At 49.5% G+C, this 25884-nt stretch overlaps 2 protein-coding genes across 3 annotated transcripts; one reads left to right on the plus strand and one right to left on the minus strand.

Moving 5' to 3' along the window:
* The first annotated feature begins 941 nt into the window (after positions 1 to 941).
* YRDC (yrdC N6-threonylcarbamoyltransferase domain containing) lies at positions 942 to 6294 on the plus strand. The gene is made up of 6 exons (XM_065421723.1): positions 942 to 1095; positions 1425 to 1620; positions 2364 to 2478; positions 3926 to 4045; positions 4535 to 4677; positions 5011 to 6294. Exons 1-6 carry the CDS (start codon positions 942 to 944, stop codon positions 5078 to 5080), a joined length of 798 nt encoding a protein of 265 aa, XP_065277795.1. The 3' UTR covers positions 5081 to 6294.
* Positions 6295 to 7720: 1426 nt separating this feature from the next.
* Positions 7721 to 13697, minus strand: MANEAL (mannosidase endo-alpha like). Of its 2 annotated transcripts, XM_065421592.1 has the most exons (5): positions 13232 to 13697; positions 10768 to 10877; positions 10229 to 10305; positions 8814 to 9404; positions 7721 to 8007 (listed from the first exon to the last, which is right to left on the minus strand). In XM_065421592.1, exons 1-5 carry the CDS (start codon positions 13695 to 13697, stop codon positions 7998 to 8000), a joined length of 1254 nt encoding a protein of 417 aa, XP_065277664.1. In that variant the 3' UTR covers positions 7721 to 7997. The 2 variants fall into 2 exon arrangements, with proteins under 2 accessions (XP_065277664.1, XP_065277662.1); XM_065421590.1 differs by having other exon boundaries at positions 7721 to 9404.
* Between the last annotated feature and the right edge of the window lie 12187 nt (positions 13698 to 25884).

Genomic DNA, 25884 nt, shown 5'->3' on the forward strand with positions numbered 1-25884 from the left:
AGCCTGAGGTCGCTGCAAATACTTGCTGAGGTGCATTGGTCCCTGAAGAGTGTAAAGTCTCTGACCAGGAGTCTATCTCAGTTGACTCGCTGGGTAGAGCTCACGGTGTGAAGCAGGAGTGCTGGAGTCAGACTCGAAGGCAGTGAGGCCTCGTGGCCTACCCCGAAGAGAGTGGGACCTCCTGGGGGTCTGGCACACTGAAGGGATTCCTCTGAGGGGCTGTTGAAAAGCTGGGGGTTGGCGCAGATCCTGTGGATCTCTGACACACGCAATAAGTAAATTCCATGAGTTTCTTCTGCAAGAATTTTATTGCCATAAAGAACCAGGGTCGTTCTAAATTCAGCGCCCGTCAATGTTTTACTAGACCCCACTCCCCTCCCAGAGCCGGGGAGAGAACCCAGGAGTCAACCCAGGAGTCCTGGCTCCCAGCCCCGCCCACTCTAACCACCAGCCCCCACTCCCCTCCCAGAGCCGGGGAGAGAACCCAGGAGTCCTGGCTCCCAGCCCCGCCCCTTCTAACCACTAGGCCCCACTCCCCTCCCAGAGCCGGGGAGAGAACCCAGGAGTCCTGGCTCCCAGCCCTGCCCCCTCTAACCACTAGGCCCCACTCCCCTCCCAGAGCCAGGGAGAGAACCCAGGAGTCCTGGCTCCCAGCCCCCCCTGCTCTAACCCACCAGCCCCCACTCCCCTCCCAGAGCCGGGGAGAGAACCCAGGAGTCCTGGCTCCCAGCCCCCCCTGCTCTAACCCACCAGCCCCCACTCCCCTCCCAGAGCCGGGGAGAGAACCCAGGAGTCCTGGCTCCCAGCCCCGCCCCCTCTAACCACTAGGCCCCACTCCCCTCCCAGAGCCGGGGGCAGAACTGGACTTGGAGGGGCCTGTCTCTTTAAGGAGCGTGACCGGAACAACGTCATCGTGACTCTTCCCTGCGGAAGCTCCTTCCATGCTGAGCGCGCGTGGGGTCGCGCTGGCTGGCTGGGCCCGGGCCGCTGAGGGGGCTGTGGGGGGCGCCGGACCGGGATGGGCCGGGGGGCTGCGGGGCCTTCGCCACCCGCTGCCGCTCCCCGGGCCCGGCGCGGCGCAGCGCGACCCGCAGGGTGAGCCGGGGAGCGGGGCCGGGTCCAGGGGAGAGGCCGGGACCGGGACCGGGACCGGGTCGGGGCCGGGGGAGAGGTGGGGCGAGTCGGGGCCGGGTGTGGTATCGCGGCCTGGGCGGGGATCGTCTCCGCAGAGCGGCGGGAGCCCCCGGGAGCCCGGGCCGGGCGGTGCCTTCACTGGCTCCGCGGCCGCCCGCTGCGCTCCCAGCCCCGTGGCAAAGGCGGGCGGGCGGGCTCCTGGCCGGGCCGGGGCAGACGGTGACACGGGGGCGGAGCCGGAGCCGGGTGCTCGGCCCGTGGGTTAACGCGGCGCTGTTGCTGCCCGACAGGCTGGCAGGAGACGCTCAGCGCCACCGTGACCGCGCTGCGGGAGGGCGGCCTGGTAGCGGTCCCCACCGACACCATCTATGGCATCGCGGCTCTCGCCCAGAGTTCTCAAGCAATTCAAAAGATCTATAATCTGAAAGGGCGTAAGGGGGGCAAGCCCTTGGCGATCTGTCTGGGAGACGTGGAGCATATTTACAGGTGAGCATATGGCATGGCTGGGACACTCGCCTCCCGCATGCCAGAGCCACTTCAGGGAGTCTGTCAACCTAAGCCTGACTTGATCTTTCAAAAAGCAGCTTTTGTGAAACCATCAGAAATAACACACTGTATTAAATCGCCGTGGGAAGTTGTTTTTAAGCAAGTTTTCCTTTGCAGCACTTGAGCACTTTCCGGGTAGCTACCGTCGGCTTTGTTTTCACGAGTGGTGTATAATAAAAGTGAATTGGACTAATTTGACATCATGGTTCGTGCTGGGAGAAATGCAAGCAGCTTCAATCACAAACATAAATGGAATGCTCAGAATTCAGTTTTAATATCTAACATGTTGGTGACATTGGGAAAAAGATGAGTTTGCAATATAGATTTTAAGATGTGTCCTCTCTAAACATCTCAAATCTGTGTCCAGCACAGCTTGCAGTAGAGCAGGTACCTTGTGCCTATATTGAAACGGGGACAGATGTACCTAGAGAGCCCAGGGAAGGGAAATCCCCTCAGAGAAGGGTCTGGGGCTGCCAGAATTCTCACTGTGTGGTGCTTTGGTCAGGAGGGGCCAGCCTGTTTTCTTGCATTTTGCTACCTGTCTCAGCTGTGCAATAGCAAAAATGTAAAGCGTCAGGGGAGGAGTCGCGGTAGCTGGGAGCGTGGCAGCACTCTCAGTGATGGTTCGTCTCTTATGGCTGCATCCTGTAGCAATTTTAAGTACATCTCAACGTACTTTATAGGTACTGCCATGTCAATGTGCCGGAAGAGCTGCTGCGGGACCTGCTCCCAGGACCTGTGACCCTGGTATTGCAGCGCTCCGAAGGACTCAATAAAGACCTGAACCCTTTCACGTCGGTAAGTCTTTGGGACACGACACACATCTCTGCAATTTGACAAGTGACTATCTTCTCCTTTGAGCGTGGTTCCTTGGCCTTCCCACTCGCATTTGTTGTGTGTTCACGGCATTCAGCATCGATTGACATCTTCTTGAGGCTAGTTCCTTCCCTGTCAATAACAAACATGAGCCAAGATGGATGTATTTGTAGGTGTCCTTGTCACCTGTCTGAATGTGATATAGCTTGTAGTTTTTGATGTGCAGAGTGCTTGCCTCAAGACAGCGTATGAAGCTGGTAGAAAGCCCTGTCCTTCCTTTTTTTGTGGTCCAAACTTTATACTGTGCGCCACATCCAGAAATAGAATTCCGGATTCTAGAATCAGATCACTTGTTTTAAAGGATTTAGAATTTACCCATTAAGGTGTTAATGGGAGTTAGGAAGTAATAAAACTAAATTAAATAAAATAATAGCTCACCTCTTAGTGAGAACCCCGAGGAAAAAGTTTCTAGCACTTGACTCCCAATGTCAACATCTATATTTGTAACAGAACATTGGAAGCAGCAGCTGAGGGTGTTGCTGTCCAGCTGAGAAACTCCCTTAGTAGGGCCACAGGCTGTCCATAGTTCAGACCCCCGGCTTCGTTCCCTCTCTGACAGTCCGAAAATCAGAAGTTGAACTTCAGTGACATATCAAGGCAGATGTGTCCCCAGAAATTTTTGAAATGGTATGCGGTCCGTCCCCCTTCCCGACCCTAGTCTCAGGGAGGAGACTGGCAGTGGCTTCGCTGTAGTCAGTGTATGTGTGCTCAGACCCTTGGGCCAGTGCAGCAGTAAAGAGATCCCCCCTCACCCTTCCTTGGAGTGGGAGATGCCAGCTGCACTGACCATAGGGAGGCAGGGCCAGCCGGCCCAGCCTCCCCCTTAGCTGACTCTGGGGCAGTAGAGACCTAGCAGCCACTACCTCCCCTTCCAGCCATGCCTGAGACAGTGGCCAGGGACCCGCCAACTGCACAGGAGGTAACAGGCTGGGGCGCCCTTAGTACCTCCCAATGGGAGAGCCCCTGCCAGAGACCTGGCACTGTGGGCTGGCAGGAAACTGGAGGCCCTGGTACTTTCCCAAGCCTCCTGCAGGAGGGGGGAAGCTAGAGCCCTTATGGGCTTTCCACCGGGGGCCTGTAGGGCTGAATGGTACCAGCTCCCCCTGCACTATCTGGGTTATGCCCTGCCCTGGCATCAGGGCATGTCCCAGCACAACTGAAAATTAAGTGGCCGGGGCAGCAGCTAGATGGAATCATTATGTGGGCCAAATCAAGCCCTCAGACTGCCAGTTGGACCACACTTCTTTAGGTCAACAGGGCTTTATACACGTAATGGGATATGTGGTTGACCTGTAGCTTTGTGACTATTGCCTATAAATGCATCCTCTCTTTGGCTGTTGCATATAAACACACCTCTCTTCTCTTGTAGTTGGTTGGCGTTCGTATTCCAAATCACACTTTCATTAGGGAGGTGGCACAGGCTTGCTCAGGACCACTGGCTTTAACGAGTGCCAACATCAGTACTCGGGCGAGCACGCTGACCGTCTCGGTAAGGCTGGTTTTGTCACTGGGAAGAACTGCTGTGCTAGGATTTCAGAGAGGAGTGGGGAGAAGCTACTAACCTGTTTGTACAGTAAGCCCCAGGGCCTTTCCCACGGTGGTTGTTCCTCATCCTGAACCACGCTATTTCTGCTACAGCCCCTGCTGCTGGGCTGGGAGCCTCACTAAAGATTGAGGAAGGGCAGAGTTGAAAATGCAGACTGTTTAAAGGCTTCCTGTGTACTTTACTAAACATGATTGTGCAGCAAATGGTCCTGAGCCTGAGAATCCTTAGAGGGCACTTGTAGCTCCCTCAACTAGTGAAAGTGCGTGTGTTCCGATGTCTGTGGCATGTTCAGATCAGAAGCTCAGAGAAAGGAGAGGTCTTCCCTGACACTGGAGTCCTACAGAGCTTCACTTGTGGTATCTATTTAAAAACTCAAACAAAACCCCCTCAAAAGTTTGGTTGGCTGAACCCAATTTTCCCTTCTTGTCTCAGGAATTCCAAGACCTTTGGCCTCAGTTATCTTTGGTCATTGATGGAGGTGCAATTGGAGATATCCAGAGTCCAGAGTGTCGTCTGGGGTCAACTGTGGTCGACTTGTCTGTAGCTGGGAAATACACCATTATTCGGCCTGGCTGGTAAGCACTCTTTGCTGACCATAGCTGCAGCTTTCACTTTAAGTAAAACAAAATGCAATTGAAAGTTAAAACATGGGGCTTGTTTTGCCCATTTCCCTACAGTGGTTAGTGTATAATGTTGTCAAAGTGCAGTCGACAGATACTGGGTTCAGCAGGATATAACTTGCTAGTTCATAGTATACCCCTCTTTTGCACTCCTGGGCTGAAGATGACCTTGCTCAGCTGGTTCTCGTATTTTCCCTTAACTGCAAAATACAAAACTGTGGAACCAACTGAGTCCTGCAAATGGGAATTCCTTTCTAGTCACCACTCCACTTGCCTTTATTTCCATAGTGCACTGACACCTACAGTTGAAATCCTGGGGAAGAAATATGGCTTGACATCAGAACCTTCTTGTTCGTGAGATACCAAACTCTGGAAGCTGTGCAGAGTCGGTAAAACTGGGCACCATGTGCCCGTCTCTTCAGGAAGCCAGTGTCAATGGCCTTGTTTAATAAGGTCAATGGTTGTATCAGTCCTCATGTCTCACCTCATCATTTGTGTGTAATGGGTATTTGGTCTGCTGTGCATGGGTAAGAAACAAACCAAGTACTTCTGACCTCCTTGTGCAAGTGTAATATCCCTGATTACCGTACAAGGGATCCTTTGCCTTGTGCAATGGGGTTTACTAGGATTTGAAATAAACAAATGTCTATTTGCGATATCTTGGCAAACTGCTGCTCTGGCATGGGACAGAGGATAGTGTTTTACTGAAATATCTGTGTACAGCACTTGGGTTTGATTCAGATTTAAAGGCAACCAATTGCTGCTTTGACTTAAAAAGACACCACTGTGTGTGTGTTTTAAGGTTTCTTCTGTTTTACTTAGAAATATCAGGAATACACAGTCTCCTCTTGCTTGGTTTTGCAGGAGTGAGCTTTGACTCCTTTAGTAGAGAGAATCCTTCTTCCACCTGTCTGAGTGTTTGACTTAAATAGTAGAGCAACTGAAAGGGAAATGGCTTTTTATTTTGGTGTAATCAGTTTCTCATGATGCCATAATCTTACTGTTCTCCAGCAAAAAGTAGTGAGTCTAGACCTGATATTTCTAATGGTGCCAAACAAGAGAAACTTTTCAGCTGCTCTTTAGTTATCAAAAAAGCATCCCTTTTGCAAGTCATCTAAGTTTTACTTTTAAGTGATGGTTGCTAATCCTGATACTAGACTAAATTATTCCTTTTTTTTCCTTGTAAAAGGAGAAAGGACAGACCCTGAAGTGCAGTGTTTTGAGTCCCTGATGAACTGTTCCCTTCATCACCCATGAAGTTGTTGCTTTCCCTACTTAGCTGACCCGCGGGCAAGGATCAGTCTGTAGTTTTTATAAATCTTAATTCAGTGAGATTGTTAGAACAACAGGAGGAGGCCAAAAGGGTCTGAGCCAGTATTTATTCTTCTGGGAACACTAAAATGAAATTAACCTGTTCATGGGGATATTTACTAGTGTTTAAAAAATGGTGACCAAACTGTGGTTTGTTTTTGAAACACAATTCTCTGTTATAAATGCTTAGATTTAAGGTGTCTGGATCTCTGCAATGTTTCTTTGTGTTAGTGCCATTAAAGTGTGAATTTTGTACATACACTGTTACCTTTGGAGGTGGTGGCTTTTCATCTTTCTAAAACTAATCTCTGTGCAGCCTAGAGTTACTTGTTGTAGAGATGAAGATTTGACTAGCAACTACCCTGCTAAACAAGGCCCATCATGCAGCAAGGCATGGAGCAGCTGGATTCTTATCAAATCTCAAAAAAGATGAACAAGGGCTTTATAACCCAGATGCTATTGTAAGTGAGACACAACCACAGGGATAGCTTTTTGCTTATTCCACTCTCGCACTAAATGGGGTGTACTCTGGTACCATGCACAGAACTTTGCATCAGGAGCTCTTTACATAAGATTCCTTTTTGATTGTCAGGTCATTAAAGTGGAAATATGGACAAAGTGCGGAGTAGGAATACAAAAGAATAGCACAAGTATGGAGGGACAAAATTGCAAGGATAAGGGACAAAAGAAGTTACACCTGGTACGGGATATAAAAGGTAATAAGCAGAGGTTCTATGAGCATCAAGAGTTTAAATACAAAGATGGGTGTATGTGAGTACCTAGTATTAAATAAGGATATTAATATAATAGGCATCATAGAAATGTGGTGGAATGATGATAATCAATGGGACATGGTAATACCAGGGTACAAAATATATACAAACCGAGTAGGTTGTGAAAGAAAACAGATTCATACAAAAAACTCTACCATAGAATCTCTTTGGATAGAAATTCCATGCTTGGAGAGTAGGAGTGTAGAAGTAGGAATACACTACTGACCACGGGAGCAGGCTGGTACTAGTGATTGTGCAACATGCAGAGGTTATAAAAATAAAAACAATAATAATGGGGGCTCCAACTACCCTCTATTGACTGGGTACATGTCACCTCAGGACAAGATGTAGAGATAAAATTTCTAGACACCATAAATGACTGATTCTTGGAGCAGCTAGTCCTGGAACCCACATTGATTTAGCCCTAAGTGGAATACAGGATTTGATTCAAGATATGAATATAGCTGAACCGCTTAGTAATAGCAACTATAATGTAATTAAGTTTAACTTGTAGGGGGAAAAATACCCCAGAATCCCACCAGAGTAGCATTTAACTTCAAAAGGGGGAACTACACAAAAACGAGGAAGCTAGTTAAATAGAAATTAAAAGGAACAGTCACAAGAGTGAAATGCCTGTAAGCTGCATGGAAATGTCTTATGAACACCATAACAGAGGCTCAGACTAAATGCTTACCCTCTACTCAGGGCTGAAGCCCTTGGGCTCAGGCTTTGGCCCTGGGCCCCATTAAAATGGGGTCCTGACCCCCAGTTTGAGAACCACTGGACTAGATGACCTCTTGAGCTCCCTTACAGCCCTACACTTCTAGGATTTTAATATTTTCTTTACCTAGAGTGATATGCTAGAAAGAGTGCATTTTCAATCATTTGCATTAAATGGAGAAAACTGAAACCAATAGTGCTTTAACTGTACAGCAAAAGTCAGAATTTGTATAAATTAAGCATAATTAATGTGACAAGGTAGAGCCTTGTGCACTAACTCCGATCTAAAGCTGCCACTTCTCACTTTATTGATAAAAAGACAAGTACAAATGAGTTCTTAAAACAACAAATGTCGAAGGGCCTGGATGTACTGTAGTTACAAAAAAGGGTATTTATTCTATAGTGATGTAACTTCCTTCTGGTAGAACACATTAGTGTTTTCAGTTACATTTTATTGCAAGTGGTTGCACTTCATTTGATTCTAGAGACAAGATAAAACAAAGTTAAGGCTAAGTTTTGAACATGTGAAACACAGAGCATTTAGTACAGATCATTTCAGTTCACTGGTTGCCAATACAGATAATAGGTTAAATTCCAGCTCGGATTGGTTTTAGTTAGTTGGATACAGTGGCTCACTGACACCACCCAGAGGGTATTGAACTGTATGGTTTTGTTTCTTCTACAATAAACAATTTTGAGGAACAATTAACTCTTTGCTTCAATCAGCTAATAGCAGTGCACTGTCAGAGCTGCTAGGGGAGTGTGTAGTATGTAATCGGCAGGCAACTGGTGAAGGGCATAGGATAAAATACATGCTGGGGGTAGGAGCCCAGCTAATATCTAAAATACCGCACTAAACATATGCACTGTAAGAAAAACAGATCTCTCACTCATTCATTCCCTGGCCTGGTCACTTACAGGCCAGTTCAGATCCAGAAGGGCTTTAAAAGGGACATCTGTACTAAACTCACAGCAGCAATAGAACAGACTGCTGCTTAGAGACCCCTCTGCTCACTAACATTTCCTCTTGTGAGTGTGGAGTTGGTACTCAAACCAGCTTTAGGGCTGTTCATGGAGAACACTGTATTTAGCCAACTGAACAAACCCACCAGCCCTGAACAGAGACTGTGACCCATAAGATGCTTTTCCCAACTGCTCCTTAAGCACCTGTCCCCACAACTGATTGTGACCTTTTTCATAAAGCAAAGACAGGCTGTCTGAAGGCTTCCTGTGCAGAATAATCACATCAGCCATTGCTCCTTCTCCTTGCTGAAGTGTTCTGCCCACCTGCGGGTCAGCTCCAGATACATGTTGGGCTGATGAGGCAGGTAGTCCAGATATAGGCGTGTTAGTGTCTTTTTGGGCACCGCTTTCTCAATCTGAGTGCCTTCATGCCACTCGTTGAAGGAAGTGATGGAGACTATCTCCGGCCTCACCATGAGTGCAGCCTGCAGAGCCGTTTCATAGTATTTTCCATTGACTCGGTTGCGAGTGTTGTGGTTGTTCCATGGGCGGATACTAGTATCAATGTAGCCTGGGCCAACGCTGGGAATGAACATCAGGTTGTTTGAGTCACAGAAGGCTTTGATAGCTTTCCAGTTCTGGTGGGATGAGCCGAAAGAGAAGCCATTGGATGCAAAATACGTGTACATGCCATCGTATCCTGCAGAGAGAATATCATGCTTGTGTCCTTCTTCCACTAGCAGTGCTATGAACACTGCATCGTACGGGGTATTGCGGAGGGAGTGAGAGCCTGACTGGGTGAAGAGGTTGGCCCAGGATTCAGGGGGTGTCAGGTACGAATCATAAATGTAAAATAATGGGAGGCTCCGTCCTGTACTGGTCTTGTACTTATAAAAAGCTGCATGTGCTCCATACCTACAGAGAAAGCACAGACCATTTCAGTGAGTGAGTGGAGCCTGGGGAGCAAGCCCCATGCTGACTAGCAGGCAGGTATGCCCATTACAAGGCAAATGCAGCCTGAAGCCCAGCTCAATTGCATTTCCTAGTTGTTTCACTTTAGGCCTTTGCGTGCTCCCTGTGTCACCGTTTACCAGAATGGTTCAGCTGCATTGCCCATGGTTAGACCGACAAAGGGGAGGATGTTGCACTGGATTGATCAACATTTCAGACCCACTTTACCACGCTGAGGGAATGGCTGGAGGAACAGGAGAGCTTTGTTGCATTCCCTGAGAGACTCCATCAGACTAACTTATACTTGAGACACACGGCAGTGATGACCACCATCGACATGCCCATAAATGCCCCGTGGACACATGCCCACTTACAAACTGGCGAGAGATTCCACCAATGGATGGGAATAGCTTTTGGTTACTGCCTGGCTCGCCTACATTCCAGTTAGTGACCCACAGTGAAAAGCTCTTTATCCCCCAGCATTTAAATCTTATTTTCTTGTTAACATCTCTGCCAATGGCCTTTTCTACAGACTCGGGGGCTAATATACTCACTTTACAAGGGTTGCTGAGGATGACATATAGGTAAAGGGCTATTTATAAGCTTTTGTGTGATGCTGTTGAATTTCTCTGCTACAGCACCCTGTGGCATAACTTACTTAGCTCACATACAGAGCAAGCAAGAAGTTTAATGCAAGGAAGACATGGTTGGCCTGACACACTATCTCTCAGCACAGAGTTGGGCCTGAAATATGCGCTAATGGCAGCTACTGAAGGCGAAGCACTTACTTGTCTATGATGTATTTAATGTTCTCATGCACAGTGTGGTCATCGCGCCCTTTGTATGGCTGGATGTGGAAAGCAACCTTCAAAATAAATCATGGAGACGTGGTGACAGCAATCTTACAGCACATGCTTTCCTGGTGACAATCAGTAAGTGCCAGAGCCTTTGAAGAGGTCACAGTATCCACCCAGAAGCTGCCTAGGCAGCCCCCTTGCAGGAAACAGACCAAGGGTCTGTTCCATCATCATAGGGCATGTAACCTATCCCTGGGAGCCGGTACAAGAACGGTTTTTATAGTAGCTTTGTCCAATTAGTTTTAATATTTGTGAGCACAAGCTGTCAAACCCTCTCATGACATGATGCTAGTTTGTGCTCAGCTGTTGCAAAACAAAGACTCCCCACTGCCTCCCGTAAAGAGCAGTTAAAAATAATACGAAGCAACGGAGACTGCAGAGCAGGCTCTTGCTGAAGAAACACAGCGGCAATTCCTGGTTAATTTGAGCAATTAGTTGAATAGCTTCGAACAACAAGAGAGCCGCCTTACCTTTATGGCGTACCTGTGTGCGGCATCCAAGATAAATGGCACAAGACGATCGGATGGCTCCCCGTTGTCATCTGCCAGGCCAGGCGGGTACCAAGACAAAACCAGGACTCCTGCAAAAAGTTGCAGAAGGAGAACAGGACCAACCAAAGGCATTGATATTTAAATCCTGCCTGCCTTCTGCCTCTCCCATGCAACTCCAGAACTCGAACTTATTTCTAGTCGTTCTAACAATTGCACAGAGTCCTCTAAGCTTAGTTGTCAAAGCAGTTAAACCTCAGATTTAGGAAGGAAACCCCTTAAAATAGGAGGGTCTGAACCACTAGCTCTACCCAGCCTGGTTCCTCTGTTTTGATACCCAAGTGCGGGGAGATGGTTATAATTGTCCTCAAGCGTTTGCAGGATGTCGCACCATTAGGTATAATTAGTAGCAGGGTAACAGCTTGAGACTTCCTCAGGATGAAGTTAAATTCTCAATCCTCTTCTCAATAGCACCATCCATGGCACAGTGCTACAGGAGGACCAGTTCTAAGTGCCTTAGCTAGTGCATAGTGGAAAGACGCTAGTCTGTATTAATAATATGTTCCAGTTTAGTTATGTGGACGATCTGCAGCATAGGTGTTTTAAATCCTGTTATACCACAAAGACACTGCATTTGGAAAGGAAAGGGTTAATTGATAGACCACTGGTAAACACTGTAACTTGAGCTTTCTCAAAGGAAAAGCATCTGGCTTTAAAGGAGGTTTTTGTTCACCAGCCCTGTAATTTAATAATGGAGCTGTCCATAGCTGGAGGTGCTGAAATTTCATCTGTGCTTAACAGTCCCAAACTAGCAAGGTGCTTCTCAGGTGATGGTTGAGAACTATTAGACTGAATCCTGGGCAAACAAAGCCACTTTAATACAAGGCCAAATTAGGATGAACTGGCACAAACTGACTTCCTATTGCTCACTATTTGATTAATGAGAACATAAAGATGCCATTAACTGACTCACTCAATTCTCACCGAAATGGAGCCTATTTTGATATTAATGATAGTTTGTTTTGATCTGCTTCACACTATCTTCCTGTTGTGATCTCACCTGATCTTGAAAGCAGGCTGGCTGGGCTGGGCCAGTACTTGGATGGGAAATCTCCAAGATAAAAAAACCACACACTCAATGCTACATGAAGAGGTGCTGGTGACAGAGAACGTACAACTAATTCAGGCCCATTCTAGAGAGCAGTAGACTGCCACATCTCAAACAGAGGTCCTGAACTCTTAGAATCAAAGTCCCATGGCACCTTTTGTGTCATGACAGCTGGGATGTTTGCCCCATTCAAGAGTCAGCGTTGGCAATTTATAGCATTTGTTTAATTTTGGAATTCACTTGTCCTGTGTGATGCTGTATAGCACAGATATTTGAAGGAGCTGATCTCTTAATAATATACACTTTGGTACCAGTGTTAATGAGGCTGTTCAATACAGTACATAATTGCTCTGCTGTATTTATACTACTACACTTTGCAAGCTACACAGCAAAATATGCAAGTTAAAAAGAAAACACTTAGCCTTTAAGGCAAGCACAGAATAGACCCAACCTATCAGTACTATTTTCATTCCAGCAACACCTTCTGGCGGTCTTAAATAACTTTCTTTCCCTTTTTTTGAAGGCAAAAGGCATAGTTTGCCAGTTTTTAAAAGTTACATTTGAATAGCTTTGCTACAAGCTGCATTTTTGACCAATTTTAACCAGGGCTTTCTAAGTCTTCATGTAGAAGTTTTACTCTGGTTTGTAGAATGAAAGTCTCTCATATCCTTGCACTCAGCCAAAGGCCCTTTTAATGTCCTGGGGTTTGTAACTATGCAACACTCACCTGCTTAACTTGAGTCATGCAAGCAGCCCCCTTAACTTCACTGTGAGTAAAATTAAGCATGCAGGTAAGTATTTGGAGAAACACTTACTAAAAGGTACACTTTCCTTGACATTCAGCCTAAATTTTCCTTTAATTTATTCCCATTACTCCTTCTGCAACTGCTTTGTACTGTACCACCCTCAATGTCTCCTCTCCCACCTTGGTGCTTACATCCTTGTTAACTTAACCCCCTTGTCACCATCTGGCCTTCACCATGGGTTAAAGGTACAAAGCAACTTAGTCTTTGTCAGGAAACTTCACTGTGGATGAAAATTCAAATATATACACCTGAACATTGAAAGTTGTGATGCTATCCTCTCTGAATTGGGGTTAAAGCAGTTTATGAGTTATTTTTCCAGTATTTTAGAAATATTATCTTGTTTACTCCTGATGGATTTAAAGTCTAATGCTCAACTCCAGCAAGCAGGTCTGTGCCTGGAACACCAGTGGCTTCGCATGGATGCAGAGGCTCACCTGCACAGATCAGCTTGTGGGACTGGGGCTCGTTTGGTACCCAACATCTCTGAAAGTGTTAGGGTTCACTGACGAAACCTATGTCAGGGCGTCCTTACCAATTGCTGCTGCTCTCAGCTGGTTCATGTGCTGCTCCAGCACTTCAGGGTCCCTGGAGCTGTAGGGTCCCAGCTCAGGGTAGAAGCTAGAGCCAATGTCCTCTGGGGGGCTGTGCCGCCCTTTGGGGTAGCTGGCAGATATCTTGGGGTCCCAGTGCGGCACCATGACGTGGTCCCAGTGCAGGTACTTTCCTTCGAAGTGGGTGTTCCCGTACCACATGTAGTAGAAGATGTGCAGGTCGTAGGACACGGGGGGCGCTGGGGCCTTGGCCTCACTGCTGGGGGCCGCCTGGGGCCGGGAGATGGCCTCGTGCGAGACAGAGCGTCTCTCGCCTCGCTCTGCCACGGGCGCCAGGGCTGAGAAGCCGTCCGAGGGTTTCAGAGTCCGCAGGCCCATCATGGTGCCGAAGAGGAAGAGGGCGAAGAGGAAGAGGGCAATGCAGGCTCTGCGCCTCAGCCGGGCCATGGCGCCGGGGGCTGCCCGGGGAGGGGGCGGGGGCCGGGCCGGGCAGTCAGTCGGGCCCAGCGGGGGGAGTCGGTCGCTCCCGGGGGAGGGTCGGTCGGTCACAGGGGGGCGTGGGGGGGGGGTCGGTCACGGGGGGGGGAGGGGCGGGCCCGGTTGGGGGGGGTTGGTCGGTCACGGGGGCTCGCGGTGGGGGTGTCGGTCACTGGGGGGGAGGGACGGGCCCGGTTGGGGGGGGTTGGTCGGTCACGGGGGCTCGTGGGGGGGGGTGTCGGTCACTGGGGGGGAGGGGCGGGCCCGGTTGGGGGGGGGTCGGTCACGGGGGCTCGCGATGGGGGTGTCGGTCACTGGGGGGGGAGGGGCGGGCCCGGTTGGGGGGGGCGGTCACGGGGGCTCGCGGGGGGGTGTTGGTCACTGGGGGGGAGGGGCGGGCCCGGTTGGGGGGGGTCGGTCGGTCACGGGGGGGGTCGGACCCCCGGTGCAGAGACGAGGCGAAGCGCGATCAGGGGAGCAGCGGCCCCGCCCCCCCCGTCAGGCGCGGCTCCCGGCCCGGCCGCAGGCGCCCAGGGCCCGGGCGAGGCCGCTGCATGCTCCGGCCAGCGGGGCCGCGGCTCCGCTCTGCGCTGCGGGCCCGGCACCGAGCCGTCCCCGCCCGGCAGCGGGAGGTGGGGACCCCTGCTGGCTTCCGCCGGGGCTGCAGCTCCGCACTCCGCCCGCCCGCGGAGTTGCGCTTCCACAGCCTGAGCGAATCCCACAGAACCGTCCCCACAGAGGGAGGAAGCGCTCCGGCCGGAATCGGTGCGGGCAGGCCCTACACACGCAGACTCAACCAACCTGGGGCAGCCCATCCACCGGGGGGGGGGGGGGACGAGTCCTGGAACAGTCTATATACACCGGGGGGGGGGGGAGGCTAGAGAGGCCTCCTTGCTGTGCAGCGTGAGGGTGGCTGAGTTACCCCCCCCCGTTAGATGGTACAGTCCCAGCAGCTCCATGGACGCGTGGGGACCTGCTCTGAATTAACTCCTTCCATGCTGCACGCCTCCCATTATTGCTCCTCGGATGGGATTGTGCTGCCGAGGGGCGGGGCTGGGCATTATTCCGGCCTGCAGGGGCGTGGTCTGTGCTTTAAACAGGGTCCGACCATGGGCTGGATAAACCGCCTGCTAACACACCTGTGACCCAGGCTGAGGCCCACTGGCCATGGCTTGGTCCCTAATGCCACCCGCTTGTGGCCATGGGATGAGAGGTCGCTCGCAGGGAGCTGTGCACCACCGGGACCCTCGTGTTCCTGTTTCACAGGAGCAATGATGTCGGCAATGTCAGTGTTAACACAATCATCCCTGGCCATCCGTGCTAAGCTTTCGCTAAAATGAATGGGGCGGGTCTCACTTCAGAGCTCTTGTTTCAGGCTCTCTGCAGACTCAGGCAGGCATTGCTACATTGGTTACACATCATTCATGTTCCTGTGGGTTTCTTTGCAAAGATTATAGCTAGAGACTTTATAAGGAAGATGCTGGAGCATAAGATGGCACTTAGCAGAGATGGCACTTACCATACCACCACAGAAGGGCCAAGTCTAAGCCCTGCATTACTGATGCTGTTTGGGCAGCCCGTGTGCTGCATGGAGTCCCAGTGAAGCCTGCGGGGGTTTGGCATGCACAGCCAATTGCCAAACTAGGGCCCAAACCAAACTCTGCCCCCACAGGTTATATCCGACCCAATGTCTTTGAGCACGGAAGACCCAATGCTGTTTCAGATTATGAGGTGCAATAGAAACCTTTTCCAAGGGATGAAGTTCACAAGGCCTCCTCAGTCTCATTTCAACTCTTTGTCTCCTATCTCAACTCAATTGATATGCAAAGTGCCACACTTATTTTCTCTCCACTCCCACTCCCATCAATACACTTTCACTCTGTATTCCCTTCCTCAGAGGTGATGCCTTCTCATGCATCAGATAATCACCCTCTCCTCTGAAAAGCACCCTTCTTCTCCTCAGTGATGGAGTAGTGACCCCTTGACAGCTCCAGCCTGGGGAGCCAGCACTTTCCCCCACTTGCATCTGAAGAAGTGAGGTTCTTACCCATGAAAGCTTATGCTCCCAATACTTCTGTTAGTCTTAAAGGTACCACAGGACCATCTGTTGCTTTTTACAGATTCAGACTAACACGGCTACCCCTCTGACACTTTCCCCCAGTGCACCATAGATGGCTGGCTTGTGCTGTCTTTGTCTGAAGCTTGGGGTTTGTTCAAAAGGTTGCATCTCCACAATACTAATCTGGTATACTAGTTCAGGGCTGACTCAGAGTGAAGGGGGCCATGTATTGAACCCATAACACCAGTTTCTGGAGCACTGAAGCATTCCTTGGAGGTCTCTGAGCTAAACACAGACCATGGTTGTCTTTGCATAACGTGTATTCTAACAGGGATGGCGGCAGGCAGTGCCAGGTAATTCTGGGAGAGTCGTTTGATTATGACGTGTGTGTATGTGCATGTGCGTGTGTACCTATGGTACGTGCGTGCATATGGCATGTGTGTGTCAATTGTGTAAGGAATATGGGTCTGCAATAAAAAGCTGATAAACCTCAACTATGTTCAAAGTGATTTGCTGGTGTCCAATGAAGAGGGGCTTTCCAGGAGAATTTAAAATCAAGCAAGGTCTAATTTCAAGGGGAAACTTGACCCATTTCCTCTGAGCACTTGGACCCTCATGGGCAGCTCCAGGTACAGAACAAGTCTCACCAGGAGGAAAGTCTGAAATATGTTTGGTGATCGATCCCATGGTGCTTGGCTCCCTAACAATACCTTCATAGGGAGATGTATTTGCGATAAAGGGCCGATTCTGTGGGGTGCTGAGCTAACTCTTATTGGAGTCAGTGGGAACAGAAGATGCTCATCTCGTTTCTGGAGCAAGCTTGTCGCTTTGAATGTTAATCACAATCTTGTTGGCTTGTCGTCTTTGTGTCCTTGAATGGCAGTGGGAACAAAGGGAGGGTCCAGTGGTAGAGAATGAAGCCTGCTGCCATTTGCACTAGAGTCTCAAGTGAAACAATTCTAAATAAACAGCTGATAAAAGATTAAATGTATTCAAGAAAAGGAAAACACGCTCCAGCAAACACTGAAATGTGACTATCGGAGCCATTAATGGGAATAACATTTTAATTGGGTGACTCTGTTATGCACAAATGTTACAGACGATAAAACTCCTGCTAAATGGAAACTGGGTAATGAGATAAACCTGTCAAGGGAACAAATCGCCTGCAAATCCGGAGCCGGCGTTTCTTAGCTTCCCAGTAGGTTTGGCTCTGCCAATGACATTACTTTGCTTAATTGAGGCTGACACTTTCTCCAAAGTGATGGAGGTTTCTGGCCGAGGTTTGCTCACAGAATCTGTCCATGCAGAATGACATTCTTTAGTAAGAGTTTGGCTAAGTGTTAGCGAGCTGGAGTAACAGCAAGGTGTCAGCTTGCCTTTGAAAGAGCTGATTGGTTTAGAATCTAATCAGAATTTTCTCTGCTCGGGTTAGAATTTAACTTTCAATCTTGATTCAGAGCTTTGGGCCTATGTATTATAAAATCATTTGCCTTCACCCACAGGTGAAGTTAATCAAGTACTGCCCATTCCCTAAGGCGTGCTCTACACTAGCAAAGGATGGAAAAGCCACACCTCTGAGCGACGGTTACCGACCTAACTCCTGGTGTAGACAGCGCTCTGTCGGCAGGAGGGTGTAGCTACTGCCTCGCGGGGAGGTGGAGTGCCTACGCCAATGGGAGACGCTCTCCCGTCGGTAGCGTCTTCGCCGAAGTGCTAGAGCGGCACAGCGGCATAGACAAGCCCTAGGCAAGAGGCCTTTACAAAGCTATCAAAAGGCTTCCACAGATGGCTTCTGGAATCAAAGGCGCAGGCTCCTTTCCTTAAACAAAAATAAAGCCATAATCAGAAAGAGTTTGGGAATCAAACGGACCCAATTGAGTTCTGTTCTGTGGCTCTATCACTAGCAGGTCCCTTGGCTATGCAGAGCGTTATCAGCTTGGGTTAGCTGTAAAGTTGTTATCTATGGAAGGGAAAGAACATGGTACAGTAGTTTCAGGCTTTCACCATCCAGTCAGCGCTTCTGGCTGCTCCCCATTTACAGACCTGGCTATCCCCTGAGCTGGTGGGACAGATACACTTCTCAGTGCCATAGGTTCATTGAACAGGAGCCAGACCAACGTATCTGGCAAGGGGCCCCCTGCCAGTTCAGCTCTGGTCACTAGCAGCTGTCTGTGCTCTGAGCATGTGGCATTCAGTCATGTCAGCATCATCCTAGAGGTGAATCCCTCCTCCAGTTCAATGAGGACATCTACTGGAGACAAGTGGCCTCTCGATGGAAGTGCTGATCTGCTTTAAGGCAGGAATTGCACAAGTGGATGCTGGCCAGTGTGCAGTGCGCTAGGGCAGTGGTCTCCAAACTTTTTTGATCGCGCACCCCTATCGGTAAAAAAATTTTGAGCACGCACCCCCTGCTGCGCCGGCTCTACCATTTTTGCCAAAGCAAAAAAATAAAAAATAAAGCCGCTTGGACGAAGCAAAAAAACCCACCAACGCTCCTCCTGCCGCGCACCCCCAAGGATCCTCTTGCGCGCACCCCACTTTGGAGACTGTCTGTTACAGCTGTCCCCCTGCTGCATTCCTTTTTTCCCCTCTCCTTTCTGTTTGTCCAGTGTGGCCGCCCCTCCCGGCCATTGTGCTAACTAAAGTCACAGCCCTATTCATAGGCATGGCTTGCACAGACTAACTGGAGCCATTGCTCTGCCTAGGGAGGGGGCTTCTTGCTTCTTTGTTTGGTTCCTTTGTTCAGACCCGGGCTCGGTGTGGGGGGCGCTGCCCAGAAATGCAAGACCTGAAGTGGTCAACTAATTAAGCATATGAGTCATACCTATGGCTCAGAACATGCCCAGGCATGCCTATGCTTACCTGCAGCCTTTCCCTGCCTTCTCTCCTCCCCTGTATCAAGAGGAGCCAATCAAAAGTACTGGTGGGAAACTGCCTGAGTTTGCCTTTAAAGCCGGACATTTTCTGATCAGACCTCGGAGAAGGTCCTTGCTTTGCCACCTGGTCTGATCAGCTAGGGGTCTTTGGGGGGCCCTCTCCCCGCTCTCGTTTGTTTTTGAGCATACCCCCGTTTTTAAACTCCCCTCCCACGAACAACGAATTTGTGCCTGGAGATCTCCTGATTATTGTAAGCGAATCGAGTCCTCTCTCCGATGCTACTGCCGTTCCTGTCTCTGTGCTTGCTGCTGTCCTGGGGAATGGTAAGAACTCCCTCTTGCAAACTCCCCCTGTCCTAGCTGCTGGCCTTGTTTCCCCAGCAGACAGACTCAAGCTAACTCCTTGGTCTGTATCTGTTTCTGGCTCCGCAGCACCTTTGCTGCTAGAAATAAGCCTGTGCCGCTGCTAGGCTGTGCCTTCCTGGACTGTATCCTGGGCTGCCGGCTTGCAGCCACCCCACTGCTGCGGCCACCACTAATCCCCCCCCCCCCCCGGGTTGTACCCTGGGCACACACCACTCTGCCCTCTGGAACTGCTCCCCCTCCCGATCAAAGAAGTGGCAGGGAGTGTAAGGTGCACCTATTAGAATCAGGTTCTTAGTCCAGATAAGTTGTAATTTCATTTTGCATAGCTGTGGTTAAGTTAGGTTTAAAGAATTGTTTGTATTGTGCTCTGTAAGTTAGGTTTAAAAAATTGTTGCATTGTGTTCTGTTACTTGCTAATTTGTGTAGTCTTGGTTAAGTTAGATCATAGATAAGATTTTGCTGTGTTCTGTATAATTGTGGTTAAGTCTGTCTTCCCGCTACCCCCCCCCCCGAGCTTGCCCGTGTCTCCCCCCGAGCTCCCCAGTCACTCGTTGCAGTCTCTCTGCTGTTTAAACTTGCAGCCTGTCTGCTCTCTGTGTCTCCCTGAGTTTAAATCTCCCTCCGCAGCGCCTCTGCCTTTGGTCTCCGCTCCACCACGTGCTCCTCTTCCCCCATCCCTCAACCTCATTCCTCTACCACTGCCTTTCTCTCTCTCTCTCTCTTTTAATCCCTTACCCCACGTGCTCACCCCGCTCCTACTGCTGCCAAACCTCAATTGTATTACTAAAGTCTAGCATAAACCCCCATTGGTTACCCTTTTCCTTTCTAACACACCTCACATTTTATATTTACACCACTGTGACATATTTTTACCTAGAGTTGTTGGTTATTTAACACATTTTACCCATAACTGTTAGTTGGTTATATGCTGCTGTGACACACCCTTTACATAGAAACTGTTAGCTACCTGTTACATTTATACTTCAGTGTTAATTGTACCCAACTGTATTGTACCCCACTATTGAAACCCCCTATCCTATTTACTAAAAGAAACCCCTCCCCAATTGTCTACCTTAACAAACCCCATACCCCTCACTATTGAGTTTTCCCTGTTTTTACATTTTCTTAATAAAGTTTATTTTGCACCCCACCAGTGCAGTAGTTGTCCCCCAAGATCCCCTACCTGCTGGCAGGGTCAGAGACCACTGCACTAGGGCAAGGAAAGAGGGCGGGGCGCTCTTTTCTGACCCTGCTGCAGCACCCTATGGGAGTCAATGGCCATGGTCAGTGGTTCAGCCTGCAGAACTCCTGATGTCACTGACAGCCACTGGGTTATCCAACTCTTTAAAAACCCAGCCAATAGCTGCTGCTCTCTGGCCACCCAGCTCTGAAGGCAGCGCAGAAGTAAGGGTAGCAATACTGTGACCCCCCTAAAATAACCTTGCAACCCCCCTGCAACTCCCTTTTGAGTCAGGATCCCCAATTTGAGAAACGCTGGGCTCCCCTGTGAAATCTGTATAGTATAGAGTAAAAGTGCACAAAAGACCAGATTTCACAGGGGGAGATCAGTTGTCATGGTCCGTGACGCGTTTTTCATGTCCATGAATTTGGTAAGGCCCTACCTATGCACCACCTAAGATTCATTTCAGCCATACAGGGTTACGTGGAACTTGGGTGATGCACAGGCCTTGTAGGGCTGAAGTGGAAATTATGTGGTATCTAGGCCTATTGCTGGCCACGCAGCACTGGAGTGAATTCCACGTGCTGCACACAAACCAAAGAGCCTCGGGTGCAAATATCTAAATGAAAAGGAAAAGAACATTTTTTAAAGCATAGATTCCTGTTCACTGAAACAAGAGTGACGTGAGCAGATCCACATGGCTTTGCCTTTCAGCGCTTTTGAGCAGTAAGGCCTTTGCCAGCCAGAGCTTTTAGTCAGCAAACTGCTCTGTTAGTGCCACAGACGTTCTTACATGCTTTAAACACATTCATGTGTGTGCTCCCTGCAGTGGGAGCAGATGCTGGTACAGCCGGTCTCCTCACACACAAATCTCAGTGCAAGTTAGAGACACGAGTTCGGGGCGCATCAAAGGGCAGCATTTATCTTTCACGGGAAGGAGAGAAATAAATGAGCGCAATGTTCTGACATATTCAGTGCTGCCAATGCTTGTGATTTTATAGCATGTCTTGCAGTACCTGGGGCTTTTCTCAAAGTCCCAGCTTCTGAAGTCATGAGCGGCGAAGAGAATACCAGCTTTAATTCTTTTTTAAAAGTAAGTTTCTAGCCCTCATGGTTGCAGAGAAAGAAAAGCTTGAACATGTGATGTGAGTGCACCCTCATACTCGGAAACCAGAAAGCGAATCAAAAGACCTCCCACCCTTTCAATTTCCCCCCCAAGTCTCATTATTTTTAAGTCAATCTCATGATTTTGGGGGCCTGACTCATAGTTTTTGAATGCTTGGGGTCGGCAGTGCTGTGTGTTTATTCATCAGACTCCATTTGCTTGGGCTCCTTTAGGGCCCCTGGGTCTATGTGGATTTCCCCTCCCTGCCTGACTTGCAGTTATTTGCTAGAAATGGGAAGGCCTTTTAATCTAATTTCCATCCTGCAATCTCTTCCAGGTGCAGTGAGTGTGTCCCTCTGAGCCAGTTGGTTCATCAAGTGTGACATTACACCCCATATTCTTCATAGAAATATGGTTATGATATGAATATGGTATGACTAAGGTATACTTTATGCAAGATGTCTCATGTAGGGTCTCATTGGAAATGTTATGTTTTACTGAATGTGATTATCCAATTTGTGTGCATGTATCATTTCTGTATCTAAAGTTAGGAATATTGACTATGTAACAACTACATCTGTGTGTACTTGGGAAACGCCCACCAGACAGTAAGCAATCAGCCATAATGGGCCCTTAGAAAAAGACAATGGATCTTTGAAGATGTGGATCTCCCATCTGCCTGGAGTTCCTTCCTGTGGACACTGCAAATAAACCTGGTTTCATAGTTGCTTTAACACCGCAATGTCAGGTGATAAAACCACCTGATACAAAATACCATCTTGGACACTGCTGGTACTTTTCCTCTGTAGGGGGATGGGGATCAAACAAAGGTTTCCCGTTTTAGGAAAATCCTTTTTAAGGCTGGGAAGTGGGTTAATCTGGACTCTCTCCTCCATTGCCTACCCAAGAAGAAAGACCGTTGAAAATACCTGAAGAGACAAAGGAACTAACCTGCGGGGAAAGGCAGGGGTAAGTCCAGACTGAGGCAGAGGTCCAGTCTGTGAGAAGAGATAACTGGAACTCTAAGCTACAGAAACTTTGCAACTTGCCTAAAATAACATTTTGGGTGAGAGATTATTTCTTGAAACTAGTCTCTTTAAGATCTTAAGCTTAGTCTGCGTGTTTTGTTTTATTTGCTTAGTAATCTGCTTGGCTCTGTTTGCTATCCCTTATCATCACTTAAAATTTGCCTTTTATAATATAATAAAATTGTTTTGTTTAATATTAAACCCAGTTTGTGCAATTTCTAACTGGGGGGGGGGAGAAGTTGTGCATATTTCTCTTCACATTGAGGGAGAGGGCGAATTTTTATGAGCTTGTGCTGTGCAGATCTTTCTGTACAACGCAAGACAGTATTATTTTGGGTTTATTCCCCAAAGGGGGTGTGCACATGAATGCTGGGTTAATCCTCTCACACAGAGCTGACTTCAGTCTGTGTCTGCAGCTGGGTGTGGCCCTACCTGTATGTGTGTGTGCTCAGGGCCGGCTCCAGGCACCAGCGAAGGAAGAAGGTGCCTGGGGCAGCCAATAGAAAGGGGCAGCAGTCCGTCCGTTGTTGGGGCAGCATGTCCGGGTCTTCAGCAGCAATTCGGCGGCAGGTCCTTCACTCCCTCTCTTCCTCTTCGGCGGCACTTCAGCGGCAGCTCAATTGGTTTTTTTTCTTCACTGCGTGGGGCCGGCCCTGTGTGTGCTGCAGGAGGCTGGAGAGCCTAATTCAGCAAAACAGGGAGAGGGAATCCAGGCTGGTGGAGCAGGAGCAGCTCAGTAAAACCCCAGCACATCAGGTAGCACCCCAGAAGGGGGGTCTATCCCATCACAGCGAGTTAGTTATATGGTGCTCTAACTCCTTTTCTTGGAGATCTCTCTTCTTCATTCATGCAAAGGGAACTGTGATGAGTGTGACCTTCCAGTCTACAACTCCTTGCATTCCAGTACACCACAGCCACCAAGAACCAGATGGGGAGACGCAGCCAGTGAGGCTAAATATTCCTGCTTTTTGATGTACAGTGTTAAATTGCACTGTTCAGCCCTGCCAGCCCACGGGTGAGTGCTTCATTTCCTTTCAAACAGCTATCTGCAGCTGCTCAGAGAGGTCAAACTGCAGACGGTAGATGGCTCCAGAGAGGTGGGAAAAAGCTTTAGGTTTTCTATGGCTGGTGCCCAGGAGAAGGGCAAGGGATGGCAATCTGCAGTCCAGTGAATTTGCTGTCAGCCTACCCTCCCTGCATGATTTCAGCTCCTGTGGATACCAGCAGTGACATTTAATTTATGACTTGGCAACGTAAATTGCTGGTGCAGGAGCTGAAGGCAAAGAGTGGAACCATTTACATGCAAAATATTCGGAGAGTAATGATCAGATGGGAGAGTCATCAGCAATGTGAAATGCTAATGGGAACAGTCGATGTCGAATGATGAGTTCTAATGGGGCAGAAGTAGTGGGGTTGCCAGCTCGCGCTGCATCGTTTCCCGTGTAAATTCTGTATTTCGAGGGCCTCGTATGATGAATCAGTTTCATTATTGGGATCCTGTCCCTCCACCTGCCATACTGATGAAATTCCCTTCATGGAGCAAAGGAATGGAAAGGCCAGAAATGAGCGTTCCTAATTGATTTGAGATTGGGGCATCCATCACCATCGGGGCTGGCTGCCCCCTGAGATGACAGCTGAGCTAGTGTTTGTTTGATACATCAATCCACACGGGCTCATTATCGCTGCAACCCCCTGAACCATTCCTTGGCGTGCCAACGGGTCCCAAACGCTTCCTGGCCTCCAAATCCCTGGTGAGGCTGGAACAAGATGGGTTCCCACCACTAGATGGCACTAGGTCACTGCCGGGAGAGTTTAAACAGGCATCTTTACCAGGCTGGGTGTAGGACAGAGAGTATTTCCCCACTGGGTTTAAAAGTGCACATGTGATGCAGAGTTTGCAGGGTCCAGCTGTGCGTTATGTTTGTACAAGGCAACAAAAGCACCTTTGCTTTTTAAGGGTGCTGCGTCTTTACTGCTGCCGGGGACGGGGAGGGGAGGGGGAGGGCTGGGGTGGGTGGTCAGGAGCCGGCCTGCAGACAGTGCCGCTTGCTGCTGGGGTGCAGAGGTTATCAGTTGCTAGTAGGTGCTGGAGCGAAGGAGTCTCGGTTCTGACTGTGCTTAGCACTTGCCACAGCAAAGAGGAGAAATTAGCGCCTGAGTGTCATGGAATTGGTATCAAGTATCAGAGCGGTAGCCGTGTTAGTCTGGATCTGTAAAAAGCGACAGAGAGTCCTGTGGCACCTTTAAGACTAACAGACGTATTGGAGCATGAGCTTTTGTGGGTGAATGCCCACTTCATCAGATGCAAGTAATGGAAATTTCCAGAGACAGGTATAAATCAGTATGGAGATAACGAGGTTAGTTCAATCAGGGGGGGTGAGGTGCTCTGCTAGCAGTTGAGGTGTGAACACCTGTGCTGGGGTCGATCCCGCAGCAGCAGGACACCCTGCCCCAGGCGCTGGGTACGTAACAGACCCCGCGGCATGTCAGCGGAGGGGCAGGTGGCGCAGCATCCTCAGCAGGGGCCGAGTTTCATGTATTCCGTGTATTTCTGTCTCTGTTTGTAAACTCCTGCCCAGCGCTGGGCCCCTGGGCACAGGACAGACTGAAAAGCCCTCATCAGCCCAAGGGGGCTCACTGAGGCCATGTCCCTGCTTGACCCACCTTCCCGCTCCTCTCCTTGGGGGCGGGCAGCCAAAGAAGGCAGGTTTGATGGTCAGCCTGACCGAGGAGCAATTGCTACAACACTGGCAGCTGGCAGGGAGGGCACCAGGGAGAGCCCTGGCTAGGGAGCTGCCCAGTTCTTTGCAGGGAACCCGAGAGGACAGGATCCTGGCTCTGTGACTGCAAGGAGAACAACTGAGGCCTCAAGGTGCTAAAACCTGCAGATTTCTGTTTAACTCGGAGAAAACAGCAGCCCCCAGCCAAGGGCAAAACCTAGCGACCCCTCGCCCCCGCCAAAGAGGGCACTAATGAATCAGCACCTGCTTTCTCTCACTCGCTCTCCCTAGCAGGCTCCTTAGGCAGCCCAGGATGGGACATGAGTCCCAGCCCCGCAGAGCAGAAGGGAGTGATGTTAGCTAAGAAATGCAGAAGATGCCATGTGGTAGAGGGCATTGAATTATGTATCCTGGCTCTGCCCACAGCACACTTCTCTGTTAGCCCACGTGACTCTGTGGGCCCCAAAGCCTTGTTTCAGGCTTGTGTCTCTGGCCCAGGCCTAGAACAACCCTTGCTGGTGTCTCTCAGCAGCCCTTCAGGGGGCTGGTGGGAAAGGGGCTGGGGCATGTTAGCTGCTTGTCTGGCATTGATGCATTTGAAGCTGTTGGCGCTCTGTGCCTCTGCGGTGACAGCTTTATTTGTTAAACCAGAGTCAAGAGGACAAGCCGCATGTCAGGCCTCTGGCAGGACAGCTGGTGACCTTGCTCCCCCAGAGGAAAAGCGGTCACTATAAATTACGTCTTTACTCTGGCTTCCAGGTGTCTTCTGGCTGCTGTAGTTGTCACCACGATGCATTCAGCGCTAGCAGTTCAATCGTGCTCA

The sequence above is a fragment of the Emys orbicularis genome, chromosome 23 (assembly GCF_028017835.1).
Source record: "Emys orbicularis isolate rEmyOrb1 chromosome 23, rEmyOrb1.hap1, whole genome shotgun sequence".
In the NCBI taxonomy this organism is placed as follows: Eukaryota; Metazoa; Chordata; order Testudines; family Emydidae; genus Emys; species Emys orbicularis.

Excerpts from the sequence above, each read along its gene's own strand:
- YRDC (XM_065421723.1), top strand. The coding sequence starts at position 942 with ATGCTGAGCGCGCGTGGGGTCGCGCTGGCTGGCTGGGCCCGGGCCGCT. Across the intron at positions 1,096-1,424 it reads GGCGCAGCGCGACCCGCAGG|GCTGGCAGGAGACGCTCAGC; the intron begins GTGAGCCGGGGA and ends GCTGCCCGACAG. Across the intron at positions 2,479-3,925 it reads ACCTGAACCCTTTCACGTCG|TTGGTTGGCGTTCGTATTCC; the intron begins GTAAGTCTTTGG and ends CTTCTCTTGTAG.
- MANEAL (XM_065421590.1), bottom strand. The coding sequence starts at position 13,697 with ATGGCCCGGCTGAGGCGCAGAGCCTGCATTGCCCTCTTCCTCTTCGCC. Across the intron at positions 10,878-13,231 it reads GCTGAGAGCAGCAGCAATTG|GAGTCCTGGTTTTGTCTTGG; the intron begins GTAAGGACGCCC and ends AACTTTTTGCAG. Across the intron at positions 10,306-10,767 it reads CACACAGGTACGCCATAAAG|GTTGCTTTCCACATCCAGCC; the intron begins GTAAGGCGGCTC and ends TTTATTTTGAAG.